At 49.0% G+C, this 21,418-nt stretch overlaps 1 protein-coding gene across 1 annotated transcript in view; it reads left to right on the top strand.

Annotated features, from left to right (window-relative positions):
* Nucleotides 1-18,863, top strand: part of efna1a (ephrin-A1a) — a 19,705-nt gene extending 842 nt beyond the window's left edge. The window contains exons 2-5 of the mRNA XM_080527777.1: nt 16,423-16,718; nt 17,303-17,368; nt 18,121-18,255; nt 18,622-18,863. Of these exons, the coding sequence (XP_080383903.1) occupies nt 16,423-16,718; nt 17,303-17,368; nt 18,121-18,255; nt 18,622-18,740 (616 nt within the window). The 3' untranslated portion in view covers nt 18,741-18,863. The remainder of the gene's footprint in view (nt 1-16,422; nt 16,719-17,302; nt 17,369-18,120; nt 18,256-18,621) is intronic.
* Nucleotides 18,864-21,418: the final 2,555 nt, after the last annotated feature.

Here is a 21,418-nt window from a genome sequence, read left to right as displayed (position 1 = left end):
AACACTATGTGCAATATGACAACCCTCGGGTACATAAGGTTCAGAGATAGGAAATGTTAGAATAGGTATAGCATAGCATAGAGTACAGCACAGTGTTTTATCTGTACAGTATAGTGGATAGTGTACATAGCCTTTATTTATGTAAACCAGCTCTTTTCCCTTGTTTTTAGTTTTAAAAAAATCCTAGCACCAGGGGAGCCCCCCCCCTCCCAAATGTCGTTGTATGGTACCTGTACTATATTAATGACAATAAAGACCATTCATTCATTCATTAACCTGCTCGTAGTGAACCAGTGACGCCCGGAGTAGTTATGCCAGATTCGGATACTACTGATAACCCCGTTGCTCTGATACCTCCTTCCTTCCACCTCCTTCCTGTAAACACCTACAAGTTATACAACTCCAATCGGTTTTGCAATACGAATCAACTTGTTTTGCTTGTCTGTGTCTATACAGCAATGCGATCCCCTGTTAGATTCGTCCAGCAGATCGACAGACAGACGTTGTTTGTTGTTCTTTATGTCTGACTTGTAATTGTTCATGTTTTCATTCTATCAATCAACGCCAGGGGACTGTGGTGCGATGCTGGTGGGACAGTGGAATATTTCAGTGTTTGTTTAAAGGCTCTTGAGTCAGTCAGGGTGATGTTGAAATATGCTGTGGCAATATCCGCCTACTCTGGTGGTGTGTGTGTGTGTGTGTGTGTGTGTGTGACTATGAATGTCTCTTTTATCCATGTTCACTGGGAAATCACTATCTCTCTTAAAATCATGCCTATCTCTCCCTTAAATCGCCTCTGTTTCTTCAGTCATGCGACGTGAGAGAGAGAGAGTGATGGGAGTGAGTCCAGGTAAGGCTGGGGGACAGATTGAGAGAGAGAGGGGGAGAGAGAGGGGGAGAGAGAAAGAGAGAGGGGGGAGGACGTGACCAGAAGCATGCCCAGTGGGTCAGGTTGTGGGAGAGAGATGGATGGCTTGGGAACGGAGAAATTGGAGCTGAAATTGTTCCAGGGCTAGAGGCCGTTCTGTATAAGTGGAGAACAATTAGAGTTATGGTTGATGGTGGCAGGGTGAGAGGTTTGGGGGAATGGGATGTGAGACGAGGGGGGGTGAGATTTAGACACTCACACACAAACGCGCAAACTCTGGCACAAACCCACTCCATCACACACGAACACACACTCAATCACAGTCACACAAACCGGTGGACGCGGTCGGACGCTCCGTCAATCAACGCCAGGCGGTCGTACACTCTCACTGACGCAAACACTCCTACACATCTTGTTACACAAACACACACACACACACACACACACACACACACACACACACACAGATCCTGTCATTCCCATTGGTTAAACCAGGTCTCCCACGGGCGGCTGGACAGACAGGTTGTCCCACAGACACAGACCCAGATAGAAGTTCTCTTCTCTACTATCGCTCCAGTCATTAGACCGTTAGTCGTTCTCCATGACAACCACAGCGCCCACGGTTCTCGAAAAACAGAAATTGGAGCTGAAATTGTTCTAGGGCTAGGGGCCGTTCTGAATAAGTGGGGTACAATTAGAGTTATGGTTGATGGTGGCAGGGTGAGAGGTTTGGGGGAATGGGATCCATGAGGGGAGGGGTGAATCACAATCGCTTTTATTACGTCTCTCTGTAGTACACAAGAGTCAAATTCTTTCGCTTTGGCTCCAAGTTACACAATAATAATAATATTAATAGTAAGTAAATATAAGTAACCCTACACTGATATAAGTCATAAAGACAGCGTCTTCTCAGAAACCCCGCGCCCCTAGTCACTATTTGTCGTCTTCATCAAAGTTATTATTATATTATTATTATTATTAATACATCGCCGTGAGGTCACAGCCGGCGGGGATCCAACAGCGATGGTTTGGCCATTATAAAACCTCGTAGCCTAACACTTTAGCTATTTTTTTCCACTGGATATATTCTGCGCTAAATCTCTCTCTCTCCTGACTGAACTCTTAATCCCACTTTTTCGCTGAAACAACAACGAAGGATTTGGGGAAGGAGATGTTCTTTCATTAGGAGCGGGCCCTGTCCCCTGACCACCCTGTCCTTGTTGATGGGTCGCTCCTCTCTCTCCGTTTGGGTTGGCCCAGTGTAATCCTCTAACAAACAAACAGTTTGTCTATGGCCTTGATTAGAAAGATAGCCACTAATCCAATTGATTTTCGGATTGATCGTCTGGGTAAGTGAGGGAGAACCCAATTACCACGTCTGTCTGTCTGTATGCTTTCTCGCTGGCAGCTCAAAGTGACGCGCGTGTGTCAAATCAAACACGGTAGGCGATAAGGCACGGTCAAAGTGTTAAATACAATTAGCCTAATAATAATACAAACAATCAATGGAAGTGGAGCAATGTTGTGGAATATATTGTGTGTGTGTGTGTGTGTGCCAGTTACAGATCTTCTGTGTATGTGTGTGCGCGTGCCTGTGTGTGTGTGTGTGTGTGTCAGTTACAGATGTTCTGTGTGTGTGTGTGTGTGTGTGTGTGTGTGTGTGTGTGTGTGTGTGTGTGTGTAAGCCCTTGGGGCATGTGGACTCCAAGGTCGTGGATGCCTTTGAGCAAACCACCATCGCTGTGTTTCAGTGCCAGAGCAGATCTGTTTCTGACAGCTTGCATTGATGTGGATGATGACTCTGTTGTCGATGTGTGTGTGTGTGTGTGTCTCTGTCCTCCCTGCCTCTGTGTGTCAGTCTGCAAGATTGCATCTGATTAAAACCAGCTTCATCACTCATATCTGATTAAAACCAGCTTCATCACTCATATCTGATTAAAACCAGCTTCATCACTCATATCACTCATACTGGGTTCCCAGAAGTTGCTTTATACCAGTAAGCTGTGTGTGTGTGTGTGTGTTTGGCAGGCCTGTGTGTGTGTGCGTGCTCCCCCCTGTGTCTGTGCATGTGTGTGTGTGTACGTGTCTCTGAGGAAGAGGGAGTGTCCACCGTACGTTCCAGGTCTTAAATCACACTGACTCACCCCGCTCACACACACGTTAAGCCTGGCTTCCAGATCCACACACACACACACACACACACACACACACACACACACACACACACACACACACACACACACACACACACACTGTGTTAACCCTGGCTCCCAGATCCACACACACACACACACACACATTAACCCTGGCTCCCAGACACACACACACACACACACACACATTAACCCTTAGCTCCCAGACCCCCCCCCCACACACACACACTGTGCTGACTGATGCTCATATTGTGTGCTGCTCGTACTCCGTAACCTGGACGTGAAGCAACCACACACTCCTTCATTCAGTAGGCTCTTACTCACTCTCTCTCTCTCTCTCCCCCCCCTCTCTCTCTCTCTCCCTTTCATTCTTTGCCCTCTTATTTGCCTCCTTCCTGCCAGCATGAGTAAAGCTCCCCCCTTCCTTCCCTCCCACCCTCTCCCACATCTCTCTTTTCTCTGGTACCTGTCTCCCCCTCTCTCTGCTGCCCCCCCCCCCCCCCCCACACACACACACACACACACCCCGGGTTTGGCTGCGTTCCCTGAACCAAGCGGGTTCACTGGCAGAAAGTTCAGGCAGTTTGTTAACTCTTTCCTGCCCCCCCCCCTCTCTGTCTCTCTCTCACTGTGTCTCTCTCTGTCTCTCTGTCACTGTGTCTCTCTCTGTCTCTCTCTCTCACTCTGTCTCTCTCTCACTGTGTCTCTCTCTCACTGCGTCTCTCTCTCACTGTGTCTCCCTCTGTTTCTCTCTCACTGTGTCTCTCTCTGTCTCCCTCTGTCTCTCTCTCACTGTGTCTCTCACTGTGTCTCTCTCTGTCTCTCTCTCACTGTGTCTCTCTCTGTCTCTCTCACTGTGTCTCTGTCTGTCTCTCTCTCTGTCTTTCTCTCTCTCTCTCTGTCTGTCTTTCTCTCTCTGTGTCTCTCTCTGTCTGTCTGTCTCTCTGTCTGTCTCTCTCTGTCTGTCTCTGTCTCTCTGTCTCTCTCTCTCTCTGGTGCTAGATGGGTGCAGTTTATTTACACCTGATCCCCGAGACAACCTCATCTCATACTGTATGATCAAGTTAATCGCGTTTTCATGTCACACATTTTACATTTTCAAATACCCCCCTCCAACACACACACACACACACACACACACACACACACACACACACACACACACACACGTACACAAAGTATCTACAGTGGCTATAGAAAGTCAACACACCCCATCACTTCTATCCACATGTTGTTGTGTTATAGATGTATATATAACTGATTGTTTATATTTATTCCACCTCATGAGCAAGTATTCACACCCATTGCTATGACACTCTTAAAAGTAGCTAAAAAGCTCAAATGTCATCAATTGTTAAATTGAGTCTGTAACACAACAAAATGTAGAAGAAGTGAAGGGGTTAGGTGTTGACTCTCTATAACCACTGTAGCTCCAAAGATCGATGGGTAGCCGACATTTCGCTCGATTACATTTTGTTCCTGACGCATTCCCTCCAACAAAAAGGAATTATTTCCTCTGTTTCACCACCCCCGTGTGAAGGAATCAGATGGTATTATCCGGCCAAATTGGTTGTGTTTTGTGAACTCCCTTCCCATACAAATTGGGGGGAATTCTTCTTCACAGAGTGGCGGAGAACAAAAATGCTAATGCTAACGGGTGCGACCGATTGGGGGGGTCGGAGGTCACCTGGTGATGAAGTGGCGCGGGCCTCTATCGGTCTGTCAGTCAATCCGTCGCCGTGGCGGTGGTCCCTGAATACCGGCCGCCACTCAGGCACCCCCCCCCCCCCTTCACACGACCCCCCCCTCCTCCACTTAGGCCCCCCTCCCCACCTCCTCTTCACACAGCCCGGGGGCCTACCTCGTACTCCCGACACTCTCATTCTTCCTCCTGTCTCCCCCCCCCTCCTTCTCCTCCTCCCTCCCTCGCTACCTTTTATCTACTCTTTACATGCTGCCCTGTTTCAGTCTATTATTCCTTCTCCTACACTCTCTATCTCTATCCTACTCTCTCTCTATCTCTATCCTTCTCTCTCTCTCTCCTACTCTCTCTCTCTCCTACTCTCTCTCTCTGTCCTACTCTCTCTCCTACTCTCTCTCTCTCTCCTACTCTCTCTCCTACTCTCTCTCTCTCTCTCCCCTACTCTCTCTCCTACTCTCTCTCTCCCCTACTCTCTCTGTCCTACTCTCTCTCCTACTCTCTCCTACTCTCTCTCTGTCCTACTCTCTCTCCCTCTCTCTCCTACTCTCTCTCTCTCCTACTCTCTCTCTCTCTCCTACTCTCTCTCTCTCTCTCCTACTCTCTCCTACTCTCTCTCTGTCCTACTCTCTCTCCCTCTCTCTCCTACTCTCTCTCTCTCTCTCTCTCTCTCTCTCTCTCTCTCTCTCTCTCTCTCTCTCTCTCTCTCTCAGAGAATGAGTAAGAGGTGTGAAGGAAGGTATTTTTTTATTGTATCGTGGTCTTGGCACCGGTAGCGATTCGTCACCATTCGGCACTTTCCCATTTCCCATCTTTTTTTCTCTCCTTCTTTCTTTCTTTCTCGCTCTACCTCTCCCTCCAGCCTGCCCCCCCCCGTCTCCATCCAGCCAGGCACCGAGAGTCTTTCAGCGAACTCTGTTCTCCGTTCTGTTCCACCGTTTCACTTGTCTCTGTGTGATACACTCCTTCTCCTTCTCTTTTTTTGTTGTTTTGTTGTTTTCATGAGGAGGTGGAAGTGGTAGAGCCTGTCTGAGAGAGAGAGGGAGGGAGGGAGGGAGGGAGGGTAGTTCCTTCTGTCAGTAGACGGGAGTGATGTATCGTTCACGTAATCTAAACGTTATCTCCTTTTCTTGTCTTTCGTTTCCAAGAAGTGCAGCTCTTCTCTCCTCTAATCCCTGCCCCAAAGGCTTTCCTCCCTCTGTCTATTCTTTTACTCCTTCTCTCTTTCCCCCCCCCCCCTCTCTCTCTGTCTCTCTTTCACTCTTTCTCTCTCTCTCTGTCTCTCTCTCTCTCTTCCCCCCCCCCCTCTCTCTCTCCCCCTCCACCCCTCCTCCCTTCATCACACATCCATAATCTGCTACTCTAATCTCTTGTCTGGTGAATTGAATTGGGAGAGAAACACAGGAGATTGAGGGCTATAGTCGTGGTAATCTGTCGGCCACAGGCGCCAGTGATCACTACTTGGCATTAAGGCGTCTAGAGTTATTAAACGCAAATCGTCTATGCGCGGAATTTACGTCGACAGACCATAATATTGTGTTTTATTGGGTACAGGAGATAGCGAATCAGGCCAAAGTTCGCTTAGCCACGGCTACGTCGCAGGAGCGTGTGTGTGTGTGTGTGTGTGTGTGTGTCTGTGCGTGTTCTCCCGCGAGGGTGACCTTCCTGGCTACCACTTTTCCCGGGAAAACCGCGCTTCCTGCCTACACAATAAACAATAGCGGTTCTCACACACTCGACACACGCGAGAACGCCGAACCCGACTCCTTCGCCTTGTCTCCTCCGACCGTTAAAGACTCACCGAGTGGGTTGATGACAATCTCACAGGTTCATATGAGACTTCATATCATCACACACACACACACACACACACACACACACACACACACACACCTTTCTGGGGCTGATTTCCAGCCTAATCAAGCCCAGGGGTGTTGTTGTGGTCCCCATGTCTGACTAGGCCTCTTCCTTCCTCCGTCCTCTCAATCTACTCGCCAGGCTTCCTCCTCTTTTCCCCCCTCCTCCTCCTCTTCCTCCTCTTCCTCCTCCTCCACCTCCCCCCCTCCTCCTCCTCCTCCACCTCCTCCTCCTCCTCCTCTCTCACGCTGACCCACAATTATTGTCCTTGTTTGTTTTATGTCCCTTCAAACTCCAAACGGCAAAGATGAAAGAAGATAGAAAAAACGAGTAAATAAAAAGACGATAAACTACTAAATATGACAAACGACATGGAGAGAGAGACAGAGTGTGTATGTGTGTGTGTTGTTTAGCTCCATAGCCATTTGAATGAGTCATTCTACTTTGTGTTTGTTGTGTAAGTCTCATTGTGTGTGTGGTTTTGTTTCTTGTGTTTTGTTTGTCCTGTTTGTGAAACGGCCGGACTGGGGTTGGTTAACGTGTTCCCAGAAGAAGTGGCACGCACATCAACTTATCTACGGCCCCCCGCCCCCCTCCCTCTATCGCCCCCTAGCGGTCAGAGATGTAAATTTAAAAATATATGAAAAAAAGATAAAGAAAATTGAAAACATCAACCGAACCAACATCAATTGAACCGATGGCGTGTAAGTCATCTCTAAACAAAGCGACGCTTTCACAGAACACAGTGCAACGCTCTCTGTAGAGTCGATTACGCCACCAGGCTCCACTCACTGTGTATACGGACAAACAAACAAAAAAAACATGGAAAAAAAAAGGTTTATCCAGCCCGAAATCAATACAGAATATAGATTTTTCTCCCGGCGTTGAGATATTACCCTCCTGAGGAATGCGATGTCGGCCGTGACCTTTGCAGCGAGGACTCTCTCTAGGAGTGGTAATGACTCCGAGAGGGGGCGTTTGTTGGCAGTTGGAAAGAGCACACATATTAATCTCAGTCCCCCCCTCTCTCTCTCCACGGAAATGAACCAATTAATATCTCTCTCTCCGGGCCTTCGAATGAGGTTGTTGTTGTTGTTGTTGTTTTTTTGGGGGGGAAGGAAGGAGTTAAGATACTTGGGTATGGACGCTCTTTCAGAATGAACAATGGTAACAGACCGACAGACTGTGTGTGTGTGTGTGTGTGTGTGTCAGTGTCATCAGACCAACAACAAAGGTAGAGACCGACAGAAAGAGTAAGGTGTGTGTGCGTGTGCGCAACATGATCGATCAGACCAAACAAAGGTAGACCTTTAAGAGAAAGAACAATAAGTGTGTGTGAGTGAGTATGTGGTTGTGTGTGTGTGTGTGTGTGTGTGTGTGTGTGTGTGTGCGTGTGTGTGTGCACGTGCGTGCGTGTCTTTCTCTGACAGAAAAACAAAGGAAGGAGATTGATGACTAAAAACACACACGAGCGAAGAAAGAAAACCAGCCTTGGGAAATATCATGTTAACGGGGGGGGAGGGGAGGGGGGTGGTGCGAGACACACTTGTTTCTATGACAACCACAGACCCACGCTGAAGCCAAGTTAGCCTCTGCAAACGTTCGGCTCACAAAAAACTCACATAGTTGGCATTCCTACAAGACAGGTTTTCATTGGCTCAGCAGGTCTGAGGTTGACGGGGGAGGGGGAGGGGCTCCCAATAGGTTTATTGAGTGTTGAACGATGGATGAAAGAAAGACAGACAGAGACTCAGGGAGGGGAGGGGTGACAGAGATGGATGGAGGGATTGAGGGATGGACGCAACGAAAGAAGAGAATTTGGCTGCGCTGAAACAAGTGTACACCAGCCCCACCTTAGACAGTGTTGTGTTTCAGAATAGCTCTCTCCCTCCCTCCCATCTCTCTTACTACCTCTCTCCCCCTCCCTCCCATCTCTCTCCCTCTCTCCCCCTCCCTCCCTTCCATCTCTCTTAAGCCTGATTTATACTCCTGCGTCGAATTTACGCCGTAGCCTACGCGAGGGCTCTCCAAGTTTATAGTTCTACGTTGGTCCGCGGACCGCATCGCGTTGGTCGGTGTACTCATAGCGATCAAAAACGTATTTTTGTTATGCTTGTTGTAAAGAAAATGTCTATAATGCATTGAAATGACAGTAAACTAAGATAATAAGATGGTTATCATAAGTTTTCAAATCTTTATTAATAAGTAATTACAGAAAAAGTAAATGACATTTTTGTCATGACTTCCGCATTTACGAGAGAGTCGGAATGTGACGCATTTACGGTTGCGTAAGCACTGCCGCGTAGTTACATTTTTGGAGAGGTGCGCGTCAATCTACGCCGTAGCCTATGCAAGGCTACGCGGGCCTACGCAAGCTACGCCGTAGCCTACGCCGTCGATTTTACGCAGAAGCATAAACTGGGCTTTACTCCCTCCCTCCCTCTCCCTCTCCCTCCCATCTCTCTCTCCCTCCCTCCCATCTCTCTCTCTCTCTCTCTCTCTCTCTCACGCTCCCCCGGTTGTGAAGGTCTCTTAGCTGTTTCTCATTTTACAGATGATAAATTCACAGAGAAATAAAAGACGCCCTCTGTTCCAGGTCTCTCAACGCTCCTCTCCAACACCTCTCACTTTCTCCCTTCATGGTCCTACACACACAAACACACACACACAGTCTCGCACACACACACACACGCACACACACACATAGTCTCATAGACATAGTCTCACACACTCACAGTCTCTCTCTCTCTCGCTCTCTCACACACACACAGGCTCACACACCCACAGTCTCTCTCTCTCTCTCTCTTTCACACACACTCACAGTCTCTCTCTCTCTCTCACACACACACACACACACACACACAGTCTCTCTCTCTCTCTCTCACACACACTCACAGTCTCTCTCTCTCTGTCTCTCACACACACACACACAGTCTCTCTCACACACACAGAGTCTCTCTCTCTCTCTCTTTCTCTCACACACACTCACAGACTCTCTCTCTGTGTCTCTCACACACACACACACACACACACAGTCTCACACTGTTACTCAATGCTGCTCAGTTCGGCTCTTTTTGAAGTCCTAAAGTCCTGCTAATACCCCTCTCTCTGCTGAACAATGGCCCAGGCCCCACCCTGTCCCTCCCTCTCTCTCTCTCCCTCTCTCCTCTCTCTCCCCCACCCTGTCCCTCTCTCTCCTCTCTCCTCTCTCTCTCTCTCTCTCTCTCTCTCTCTCTCTCTCTCTCTCTCTCTCTCTCTCCCCCACCCTTCTCCTCTCTCCTCTACCTCGTCCTAGAGTTGGGCAGCAATACCGTAATACCGTATATGTCGTGGTATTTGAAATTACGAAGCAAAAGTATTTTTAGCACTGTTTTTTTAAGCGCATTTTTCTGTGCTTGCTCGCGGAAAGTGTTTGAGCAGGTTTACGGAAAGGCCAGCCCCAGGACTTTGGTCCACCTTTCACCAGCTGACGGCCGGCTCAGTACGGCCCAGTTGGCACACAGGTTCTGGTACGGTACAGGACGGTAGTGGAGAATCACCAGCTCTCTCTCTCCCACCCTCTCTCTCTCTCCCACCCTGTCTCTCTCTCTCTCTCTCTCCCTCCCACCCCTCCCTCCCCCCCTCTCTCCCCCACCCTGGTGTCCCATCTCTCTCTCTCTCTCCCTACCCTCCTCCTCCCCTCTCTCTCTCTCTCCCACCCTGTCTCTCTCTCTCCCTCCCACCCCTCTCTCTCCCCCACCCTGGTGTCCCATCTCTCTCTCTCTCTCCCTACCCTCCTCCTCCCCTCTCTCTCTCTCTCCCACCCTGTCTCTCTCTCTCCCTCCCACCCCCCCCCCCCTCTCCCCCACCCTGGTGTCCCATCTCTAAGCCCCTGTATTAGGCAGGGTCTGGTGCCGCTGAATGGGCCCGGGCTCAGCCGCTGCTCCAACCGATAATCCGGCCCGCGGACCAGCCGATTAGGCGCCCCCTACCCCCACCCTACCCCCCCACGACCACCACCACCACCCTGGCCATCCCCGGCATTCCGATCCACTCATCCGGATTGTTCCACCAGGCTATCTCTTAGGCCGTATTAGTGTGGCATTAGGACCCATCCTAACCCCGGTGGAACTAACTACCATGGAATATCTGAGGCTCCGCTGGTGGTGGTGGTGGGGGTGGGGGGGGGCAGGGGACCCCCCCCGAGGGTTCAGCCGGGTCCAGATGGGAGGAGAACCGGGTCTAAACCCAGTAGGGGAGGGGAGGGGAGGGGAGGGGAGGGGAGGGAGGACTGTAAAGGGGCTATTTTAACGGTGTAAAGAACAAAAAAAACTCTCTCAGAGCAAACACGGCCGCTGTCGGTGGGCGATGGCTGAGAGAGAGGGGGGGAGATGGGAGGGGGGGGAGAGATGGGGGGGGGGGGGCAGGTGTGGAGAGGGCAGGTGTGGAGAGGGGGGGGGGGGTGAGCTGGTGTGCTTCTTCTAAATGGACCGACATCATCGATCTCCTTCAAGCGGTCGATTATTTTCGCACCATGATTTCCCGTTTCTAGGCACTTTTTTTTCTATTTTTAAATGCACAGGAGTGTGTGTGTGTGTGTGTGTGTGTTGGAGAGTGCTGACTCGACGATTGTGTCCGACCCTTGATCCTAGCGACCCCCCCCCCCTCCCCTCAGAGGCCTGACATTCCACAGAGTGTAGAGATGAAGGCAGGGAGATGGATAGATGGAGGGAGGGAGGGAGGGAGGAGGGGTAAAGGATAGAGGGAGGGAGGGAGGAGGGGGAGAAGAAAGCAAAATGCTGGCCACAGAGATTAAAGAACAGAGATTAACCCCCTCTGCCCCCCCCCGCCCCCCCCCCCCCCCCCAAAGAAGCTCTGGTAAATCAGCAGTTGACTCTAGAGGAAGACCCTTTTTATCTGTCTGGAGTCTCTCTCTCACTAGACACACACACACACACACACGCACACACACACTCTCTCTTAATGTTCACTGGCTGTCTGCTATCTTTGCCATTTCATTTTCTTCTCTCTTGTCATCACAACACAAAACACTCACCCAGATTCCTCACTGTGCAGACCCGATACGCACACACACACACACACACACACACACACACACTCAGGAAAACACACACACACTCAGGAACACACACACACACTCTGGAACACACACACACACTCTGGAACACATACACACTCTGGAACACACATATACTCAGGAACACACACACACACACACTCTCTGGAACACACACACACACACACACAGCGTACTAGCATAGTTGCATATCTGTCATAGCTCCACAAATCACCGTAAGTAGAGAATGCTGAGCCCCTCCCAGAGTTATTCCTGCTCTGGCCCACAACCATCACAACCTCACTACTACACACACACACACACACACACACACACACACACACAACCATCACAGTCATCACTACTACACACACACACAACCATCACAATCATCACTACTACGCACACACACACACCCCTACACACACACACACACAACCATCACAGTCATCACTACCACACACACACACACACACACACACACACAATCATCACAACCATCACTACTACACACACACACACACACAATCATCACAACCATCACTACTACACACACACACACACACACACACACAACCATCACAATCATCACTTCTACACACACATACACACACACACACACACACACATGAGAGGGAGGGAGGAAGATGGGGCGGGGTGGGGGGTTTCTGTCTCTCTTTCTGTCAGAGAGACCCCCCCACCCATTCTTTCTCTCCCCCTCACATACACACACACACACACACACCCTCACATACACACACCTCTCTCCCTCTGACAGCAAGAGAGTGGTGTGGAGTCTGTCTGTCAGGGTGATGGTGGACATGGTGATGGTTGTCAGGGCGATGGTTGACATGGTGCTCGACACAGTTGTCAAACTTCTCCACTCCAGACCAGGGGGCTGATGGGATACCTAACCGTGTTAGAGCCCCCCAAGGATCATTACACCATTACTAAAGACCCTTCCTGTGTGTGTGTGTGTGTGTGTGTGTGTGTGTGTGTGTGTGTGTGTGTGTGTGTGTGTGTGTGTGAGAGAGGTCAGCCTCGTTCATTTGGGTAAGTGAGTTAGCCCTTGTGTGTGAATGGCACCACTGTATGAACCGCTACCATCGATGAACTGTAACACTCTTTCACACACACACACACACACACACACAGACACACACACACACACACACACACACACACACACATTTGAATACTTTATTTGGTTCCACAAATTATATTATACAAACAGGGAATCAAATATTTCGGGGCTAAGCAGCACTGAACACTTAAGGATACACACACACAGACACACACACATCAAAAGCCATTCCCTAACTCATGCCCTCTTTTAGTCCCAGCCTAAGGGGGCAGGGCTGGGGGGCAGGGGGGGTAATTACCCTCCCCAGGGTGACTTTAATATCCTTTTTGTGTTTTAATTGCCCCCTCAGCCTCCCCCCTCCCCCTCTCTTCCCCCTTTTGATGAACACATTGGGACCATACCACAAACAGCTTACAATCAGGACTCCTCTGGGAGGAGGGAGGGGTGTGTGTGTGTGTGTGTGTGTGTGTAATTAATGTCTGTACACCCTAAACATACATAGCGACATGTTTGAGAAACATGAAACATCAGTGAGAATGTCCTTTCATGCACTCAGAATGAATCTAACCGTGTGTGTGTGTGTGTGTGTGTGTGTATATACTCTGTCTGTATCTGTATCTGAGTGACTATGGTAGAGAAGTGAATACAGTCTCATTGGTGTGTGTGTGTGTGTGTGTGTGTGTGGGGGGGGGGGGGACAGTTGTTCATTTGGGCCGTCGGCATTGAGAGAAAGCAGTGGAGCGCGGACCATGGGGGGAGGGGTGCCCGAGGGGGGAGGGAACAGAAGAGTCGGGGCCTGGAGTTTGGAGTTTGGAGCCACTGCGTCTGTCCTTTAAAACCAGAGGGGTTCCCCCACCCCCCTACCCCCACTGCCCCCCCCCCCCCGGCCCCCGGCAACAAACAACAACACTAGCTAACGAGTGGCAGCCTCACCCTCACCCCCCCTCCAACCCCCCCCCCCTCCTCTCTACCCTCTGCACTTTGATCGTTTGTTACACATATGGACCTTGTCACACACACACACACACACACACACACACACACACACACACAGAGACTCCCCCAGACAGGAAAGAAACACACTCCAAATGTCACTTGTTGTATTTTATTGGGCATTCACATGCGGAGAAGGAACCCAGGAATTCGTTCTGGGGACCCAAAAAAAGAGAAAAACTGAAATGAAAAATTTTGCCCGAGAGCGAAAATGGCTCAGATACTTCTGGCTTTCACTGGCAGATGTAACGAACTGCACTTATACAGTATAGCGCCTTTATCCAAAGCGCTTTACAACGGCCTCTCATTCACCCATTCACACACACATTCACACACCAATGGCGGCCAAGCTGCCATGCAAGGCGCCGGCCGGCCCGCTCACTGGGAGCAATTTGGAGTTCAGCGTCTTGCCCAAGGACACTTCGACATGTGGCCAGCCGGGGCTCGAACCGCCGATCTGCCAACCTTGCGATCATTAGACGCTGGCTCTATCTCCTGCTCTAATACCCACAGAAGCCCTCTGAGGAGGACCTAGAGGATCGATTTCACACACACACACACACATACACACACGCGCACACACATACACACACACACACACTCTCAAAAACAGCCTCAATTCGTGGCATTGATTCCACAAGATGTTAGAAACATTCCTTTGAGATTCTGATGAATGTCCATGATGACATGATTGCATCATGCACTTCCTGCAGCTGTGAATCTCCCTTCTACCACATCCCAAAGGTTGTTCTATCTATTGGATTCAGATCCGGTGACTTGGGAAGGCCACTGAAGAACACTGAACTCATTGTCATGTTCATGAAACCAGTTTGAGACGACTTTTCCTTTGTGACCATTATTCATTCAGGTGTACAGGTGTTCTTAATAAAGTGTTCGGTGAGTGTATATATACATACACACCACACACTAGCTGGTTTTGGGAGCGTTGGTGAAAAGGGCTGAGATATGCACTAAGTATTCATTGCAGAAGCAGTAAAACTCTATCTGGGGCTCACACAGTGTGGGTTGGGGTTAGGCTGTTGTGAAAACACGGAGGGCAGCAGTGATCCTCCACCAGCCCCTCCTGGTGATGTGAACAGAGGGGGGGGGGGGGGGGGGATCAGCACAGCCTGGGTAACTGAACACTGGCTGGGGGTGTGTGTGTCTGTGAGTGTGCGTGTCTGCGTCTGTGTGAGAGAGAGTGTGAGTGTGTGTCTGTGTGAGAGAGAGTGTGAGTGTGTGTCTGTGTCTGTGCACGTGTGTGTCTGTGTGTGTGTGTGTGCGTGTGTCTGCGTGTCTGTATGTGTGTGTGTGTGTGTGTGTGTGTGTGTATGTGTGCGTGAGTGTGTCTGTGTGTGTGTGTGTGGCTCTTCGCTAGCGGCTACTGTTCCAGGCTGTGATGGATGGGCTCAGGCTCAGACGGCCCCCCGACACCCCACCCCCCCCCCCCCCCCCCCCCGCCACCTCCAGAGAAATCGCTCAGTCACAGTTGGGGGGGGGGGGGGGGGGAACCCGTTGATCACCCCCCCCCGAGAGATGAATGCGTGTCTGCTTGTGAGGAAAAGAAGGAGAGGAAGAAAAGGAGGTGGAGATCGATAGGAAGATAGAGTGAGAGAGATGATAGGGAGAAAGATGGATAGAGAGGGAGAAAGAGAGAGGGGGGGGGGGTGTAGGGAGGGGTTAAGAGCGTGTAAGAGGGAGTATAGATGACTTATTGGGTGGAACGACGACTGTTGTTGTTAAAAGGGTAGAGGGAGGGAGGGAGGGAAGGAGGGAGGAGAGGGCAGACAGTCTGACTGTCTCCGCTCTCTCTCTCTCTGTCTCTCTGTCTGTAATGAAAGGGGGAGTGTGTGAGGAGGCAGACAAACAGGGACCTGTGTCTGTGTCTGTGTGTGTGTGTGTGTGGGGGGGCATGTGTGTTAGTGATTATGCACCCCTCATCTTGGCAGTGTTCGTTGAGCGCTGCTGGTTGAGCGGTACCAATCTCCTAGCTGTGGCGCAGGAGGTAGAGATGCCGTCTAATGATCGCAAGGTCGGCGGTTCGAGCCCCGGCTGGCCACATGTCGAAGTGTCCTTGGGCAAGACACTGAACCCCCAAATTGCTCCCAGTGAGCGGGCCGGCGCCTTGCATGGCAGCTTGCCGCCATTGGTGTGTGAATGTGTGAATGAGAGACCATTGTAAAGCGCTTTTGATAAAGGCGCTATATAAGTGCAGTCCATTTACTGTCAACCTGCACCCAGAGCACCAGCCCTCTAACACAGCCTCCCTAGCTATCTAACAAAGCCCCCCCCTCCCTCTAACACAGCCTCCTCCACAGCCCCCCCAGTTGACTCTGCTCATTGTGTTTTCTCCCCTTCGCCTGCCTGCTTGGAGAAAAAGAACACTCTCTCTCCCTGCCCCCCCCTCTCTCTCCCTCTCTTTCTTTCTATTTCTCTCTCCCTTTCTATTTCTCTCACTCTTTCTTTCTTTGTCTCTCCCTGGCTTCTGCTCTCTCTCTCCCCCCCCCCCCCTCCCTCCCCCCCCCCATCTCATCTCCTCTCTGATTTCCCCGCTGAATCAGAACCCCCACCCCAGTCGGTCCACACACCGGTCGAAACCTAATCACACAGTAGTCGGGTCGTTTGTATGTAATCGCCATCGCGCCGTCGTGCTGGATCAATCTAGCACATGACTCACCTCTCTCTCTCCCCCTCCCTCCCCCCTTTCTCCAGGTTCATGTGGGACGACTTCACCGTGGAGGTGCGTCTCAACGACTACTTGGACATCGTGTGCCCCCACTACCCGCTGGGCGAGGTGGCCAGCCAGGACGCCGAGCGCTACGTCCTGTACATGGTGGAGAAGGAGGACTACGCCGCGTGCCGGCCCCAGAGCTACGAGCAGATGCGCTGGGAGTGCGGACACCCCTTCGCCCCCCACGCGCCCGAGAAGTTCTCTGAGAAGTTCCAACGCTTCACGCCCTTCACCCTGGGGAAAGAGTTCCGCCAGGGAGAGAGCTACTATTATATCTGTAAGTGTTAGTGTTTACTGTGTGGGTGTGGGTGTCTTTGTGTGTCTGGGGGGGTGTGGGTGTGTGTGTCTTTGTGTGTCTGTGGGGGGAGGTGTGGGTGTGTGTCTTTTAGGTGTAGGGTGGTGACCAGAACAATTAAAGAAGACAAGGAAACACACACATAGAGTCAGTGTACTTTAAAGACTGTGTGTGTGTGTGTGTGTGTGTGTGTGCGTGCGTGTCTTTTAGGTGTAGGGGGTGACCAGAACAAATAAAGAACAAGGAAACACACACAGAGTCACAGTGTACTTAAAAGGAGCACTTTAAAGGAATGTGAACTCTTAAAAGACTGTGTGTGTGTGTGTGTGTGTGTGAGTGTGCGCGAGTGTGAGCAAGTGTGAGAGAGAAGCAGCCGTCTAAACAGTGTCCAAGATAAACTGCAACCGTATGAACCCCAGGCCCCAGACAAACCCAAACGTTGGCCATTTTGAAGCTTGTGTGTTTGTGTGTGCCTGGAGGTGGATTAAGGGGGAAACACACAGGGAGTGAGTAAGTGCATCAGTCAGTCTGTAATTAACACGTCCTTTCTTCCTCCCTGCCTGCAGCCAAGCCTCTGCACCACCACGGCCAGGAGTGCCTGAGGCTGAGGGTGGACGTCGTAGCTGCTGACGGTGAGTTCGCCGCCCTGGTGGTTGGGGGGAGTAGTAGTAGTATAGTAATAGTAGTGGTAGTAGTAGTAGTAATAGTAATAGTTGTTGTAGTAGTAGTAGTAGTAGTAGTAGTAGTAGTAGTAGTAGTAGTAGTAGTAGTAGTATAGTAATAGTAGTGGTAGTAGTAGTAGTAGTAGTAGTAGTAGTAGTAGTAGTAGTAATAGTAGTAGTATAGCAATAGTAGTGGTAGTAGTAGAAGTAGTAGTAGTAATAGTAATAGTAGTAGTAGTAGTAATAGTAGTAGTAGTAGTAGTAGTAGTAGTAGTAGTAGTAGTAGTTGTAATAGTAGTAATAGTAGTAGTAGCAGTAGCAGTAGCAGTAGTAGTAGTAGTAGCAGTAGTAATAGTAGTAGTAGTAGTAGTAGTAGTAGTAGTAGTAGTAGTAGTAGTTGTAGTAGCAGTAGTAGTAGTAGTAGTTATTAATAATAATAATAATAATTCATTGTATTTATATAGTGCTTTTCTGGGGCTCAGACGCTGACAGTATGGGAAAAACAGAAAACACAGAAACAACAAGCAACAGAAAACATGAGTTAACGAACAGGCACAGGGACCAATTAAGACAGGGTTAGGGGAGATGGTCAGGGGTAGGGAAGGTTGTAAGCATAGTCCATCCACAGACCATGCCACTACATCTGATTAGGTTAGCTCTTAGCTCCAGGATGTCTGGCCTGGCAGGGAGATTAACTGGTGTTTGTATTGTTTCTCCTGCAGGCTCCCAGGAGGCTAGGGTTGCAGCCGGAGGAGCTAGCGCTGCTGCGGACGGGGGGGCCGCCGCTGGGGGAGGGGCCGGGGGAGCTGGGGGAGGTGGAGGTGGGGTACACAATCCCTCCAACAGACTACCTGCAGGTATGTTCACAAACGTTCAAAGCCCTTTCAAAATGGACGCCGTCTATTAGAGCGATCTTCATCGCTCTCTCCCCCTCTCTCTCTTTCCCCTTCTCTTTCTCTCCCTATCTCTCCCTCTCTTTCCTCTTCTCTCTCTCTCTCCCTATCTCTCTCTCTGCCTCTATTTCCTCTTCTCTCTCTCCCTATCTCTCTCTCCCCCTCTCTTTCCCCTTCTCTCTCTCTCTCTCTCCCCCTCTCCCGACGTTCAGAGCTTGCGGTATAGTGAATGATTTTAATTTGTGGTTTGGGTTCAGTAACGGTTCACTAACTTGTATTATTACGGTTCAGTCACTAACTGTTTCTTCTTCTGCTCTCTCTCCGTTGTAGATGACCCTGTGGTGGTTCTGCCTGACGTCCAGAAGATCGTCAAAAGCAGTTCGACAACGTCGTCCCTCTCCCTCCTCTCTCTGCTGCTCCCGCTGGCGTTATTACTGCTGTTGCAGTGAGACTAGTGAGAACTACATAAGACTGAGAACTAAGAACTACACATCCCATGAGACTTTCAGGGGACTACAAAGATTGAGGTGGTCCTGTGGAGAAAACCGTTGGGACCACAAAGACTCTCAAAAGAAGTTCTCAAAGCCCCAGTGCTGGTCATTCGGGAGACATGTGAGACATTTTTAAAACCTTGTAAAGTACCGATGGACACGGACGCATGAACGCGTGCGAAAAGTGAGACTTTGGTGTTTGGAGTTTAAGGGAGGACGCGTTGAGCCTTCTCTCCCTTTTTTTTTTTTTTAAGATGTCAGTATTTTCGCAAGGGAGGTTTTTCGTTCTCTTTGATGTTAAGTATTTTTTAGACTCCTCTCCTTCGGCAACGTAACCTTTTTTCAGAAAAGGGGACGAAAGAAGAAATGAAGACAAACATTTTTGAAGGGGAATAGACAAAACTGGAATAACAGAAGAACAATCACTATAAAGACAAGACGAACGGACTTTCCTTGTGCGTGGACAACTCCATCTGGATGTTTTATATTATAGATACCAGTTTGTATAACTTTTTTTTTTTTTAAAGCATTTAGATTAAAAAAAAAACATTTCCAATGGTTTGAGCCAAAGATTACTGTAATAATCATCTCTTCAATCTGTACACTATCTCAACCGTGACTATTAGTGTACTGTTTTTTTTATATTGTAATGTATTGGTATTGAGTGGCATCAACGTCAGAGTAATTCTTTCTCAATGTAGCATGGACAACAGCAGGGGATGTGATCGCTTTCACTGTCCCTGTGCTGTCTTGACCACGTGCTTCCCTAGCACGAATCACACTAACTACCACACAACAGACGCACACACTACAGACATGCACTGCAGACCAACTCACACTAGAAACCAACTGACAAAACACTACAGACAAACACTGTAGAGTAGACCACCACACACTATCGCTGACACTATAGACAAACAGACAAACAGACAAACAGACATTATAGGCAAACTGACACTATTCAGTTGTATAGACTGACACCATAATAGACACTTCTAACACAGGGGGACCAGAGCCATATACATACAGAGTTTGGCAAAACTATTCTCCATCTTGGCATCAACTAAAGACAATGACATTGTAAATCAACTGTCATGGAACTTGTGGTGCCAAGATAACACCCATGAGACCAACTCAGTTATCTATGACTCTGGAGGGAGACATACTACATCGAATAGACATGTGTAATGTGTACATTCTCTGTGAAAAAATAATAATTTATAGAGGTTTGCAGCTGAAAGATGTACTGTATATAGGCTACTGTATGTTTAACAAATGTTCCTATGTTTACTGTTGGGGCGGGGGGGAGAACCGATCTTTCTCTGAGGAGAGAGAGTGTTGACTTGAGAGGGAGAATGAGTGTTTCAGCGTGTGAGAGAGAGAGAGAGAGGTAAAACAATGTGTTAATCTGCCAAAAGCGAACACTGATAAGGTTGTGTAGCAGTGAGAGAGGCTGGCCTTCTCTGTTGGTTCTGTCATGACCCATGTTCCTTTAAACCTGACTAGCGTCTAAATGTGACTAGCTCTCCAATCTGACTGGCGTTTCAACCTGACTAACGTTTAAACCTGACTGGCGTTTCAACCTGACTAGCGTCTAAATGTGACTAGCTCTCCAATCTGACTGGCGTTTCAACCTGATTAAATCTGACTAGCATCTTAATGTGACTAGCGCTCCAACCTGACGGGCGTTTAAATCTGACTAGCGTCTAAATCTGAGTAGCGTTTAAATCTGACTAGCGTTCCAACCTGACTGCCGTTTAAATCTGACTAGCGTTTAAATCTGACTAACGTTTAAATTTTGACTGGCGTTTAAATCTTGATTAGCGTCTAAATCTGACTAGCGTTTCAAGCTGACTAGCGTCTAAATGTGACTAGCATTCCAACCTGACTAACGTATCAATCTGACTGGCGTTCAAACCTGACTGGCGTTTAAATGTGACTAACATTCTAACCTGACTGGCGTTTCAACCTGACTAGCGTCTAAATCTGACTAGCGTTTAAACCTGACCAGCGTTTAAACGTAACTAGTGTTTCAACCTGACTAGCCTAAGACCTGAGTAGTTGTAAGACCCATGACTCACCACAGCACTCACCAGTGTGTTCCACTACATACAGAATATACACACACAGGGGAGGCTGGTGGTGGAAGTAGGAATTGGAGGACAGGCTCATTATAATATGCACAGAAAGGAACGTGGGATGGTGTTGATACCATTCCTTATTCAGTTCCAATGCATTACAGTGAGGCTATCCTCTGATGTCTACCTCAGAAATGTGCCCCGATACACTCAACATGACATAACATGACAGCACGCTAGCTAGCTGCCTAGCTCGATCTGACGTCACAGGCTGTTTGTGAACGACAAACATGACGGGATATGACTAACATTGAGTCAACCACTTTTTGTTCTCAGAATTACGTTACATTATTTTGTACATGTGTAAGTAAAAAGGTGTATTATATGTATATATAGAAGATTATATAAAGACCCATTTGATAAATATGATAAATGTGAAATTTCTCATGTGAAATAAAAAACGATATTTTTGGAAAACGTACAAAAAACTGTTTTCTCAAATGATTTCTCTCTCCTCCCCACATACGTATCAGGGTTGCTACAAGTTTCAACAAGTCA

This window comes from Nansenia antarctica (assembly GCF_963989245.1).
Source record: "Nansenia antarctica genome assembly, chromosome: 3".
NCBI classification, from domain to species: Eukaryota; Metazoa; Chordata; class Actinopteri; order Argentiniformes; family Microstomatidae; genus Nansenia; species Nansenia antarctica.
Note: the sequence above shows the minus strand (reverse complement) of the source record. Positions and strands in the feature narration are given on the sequence as shown.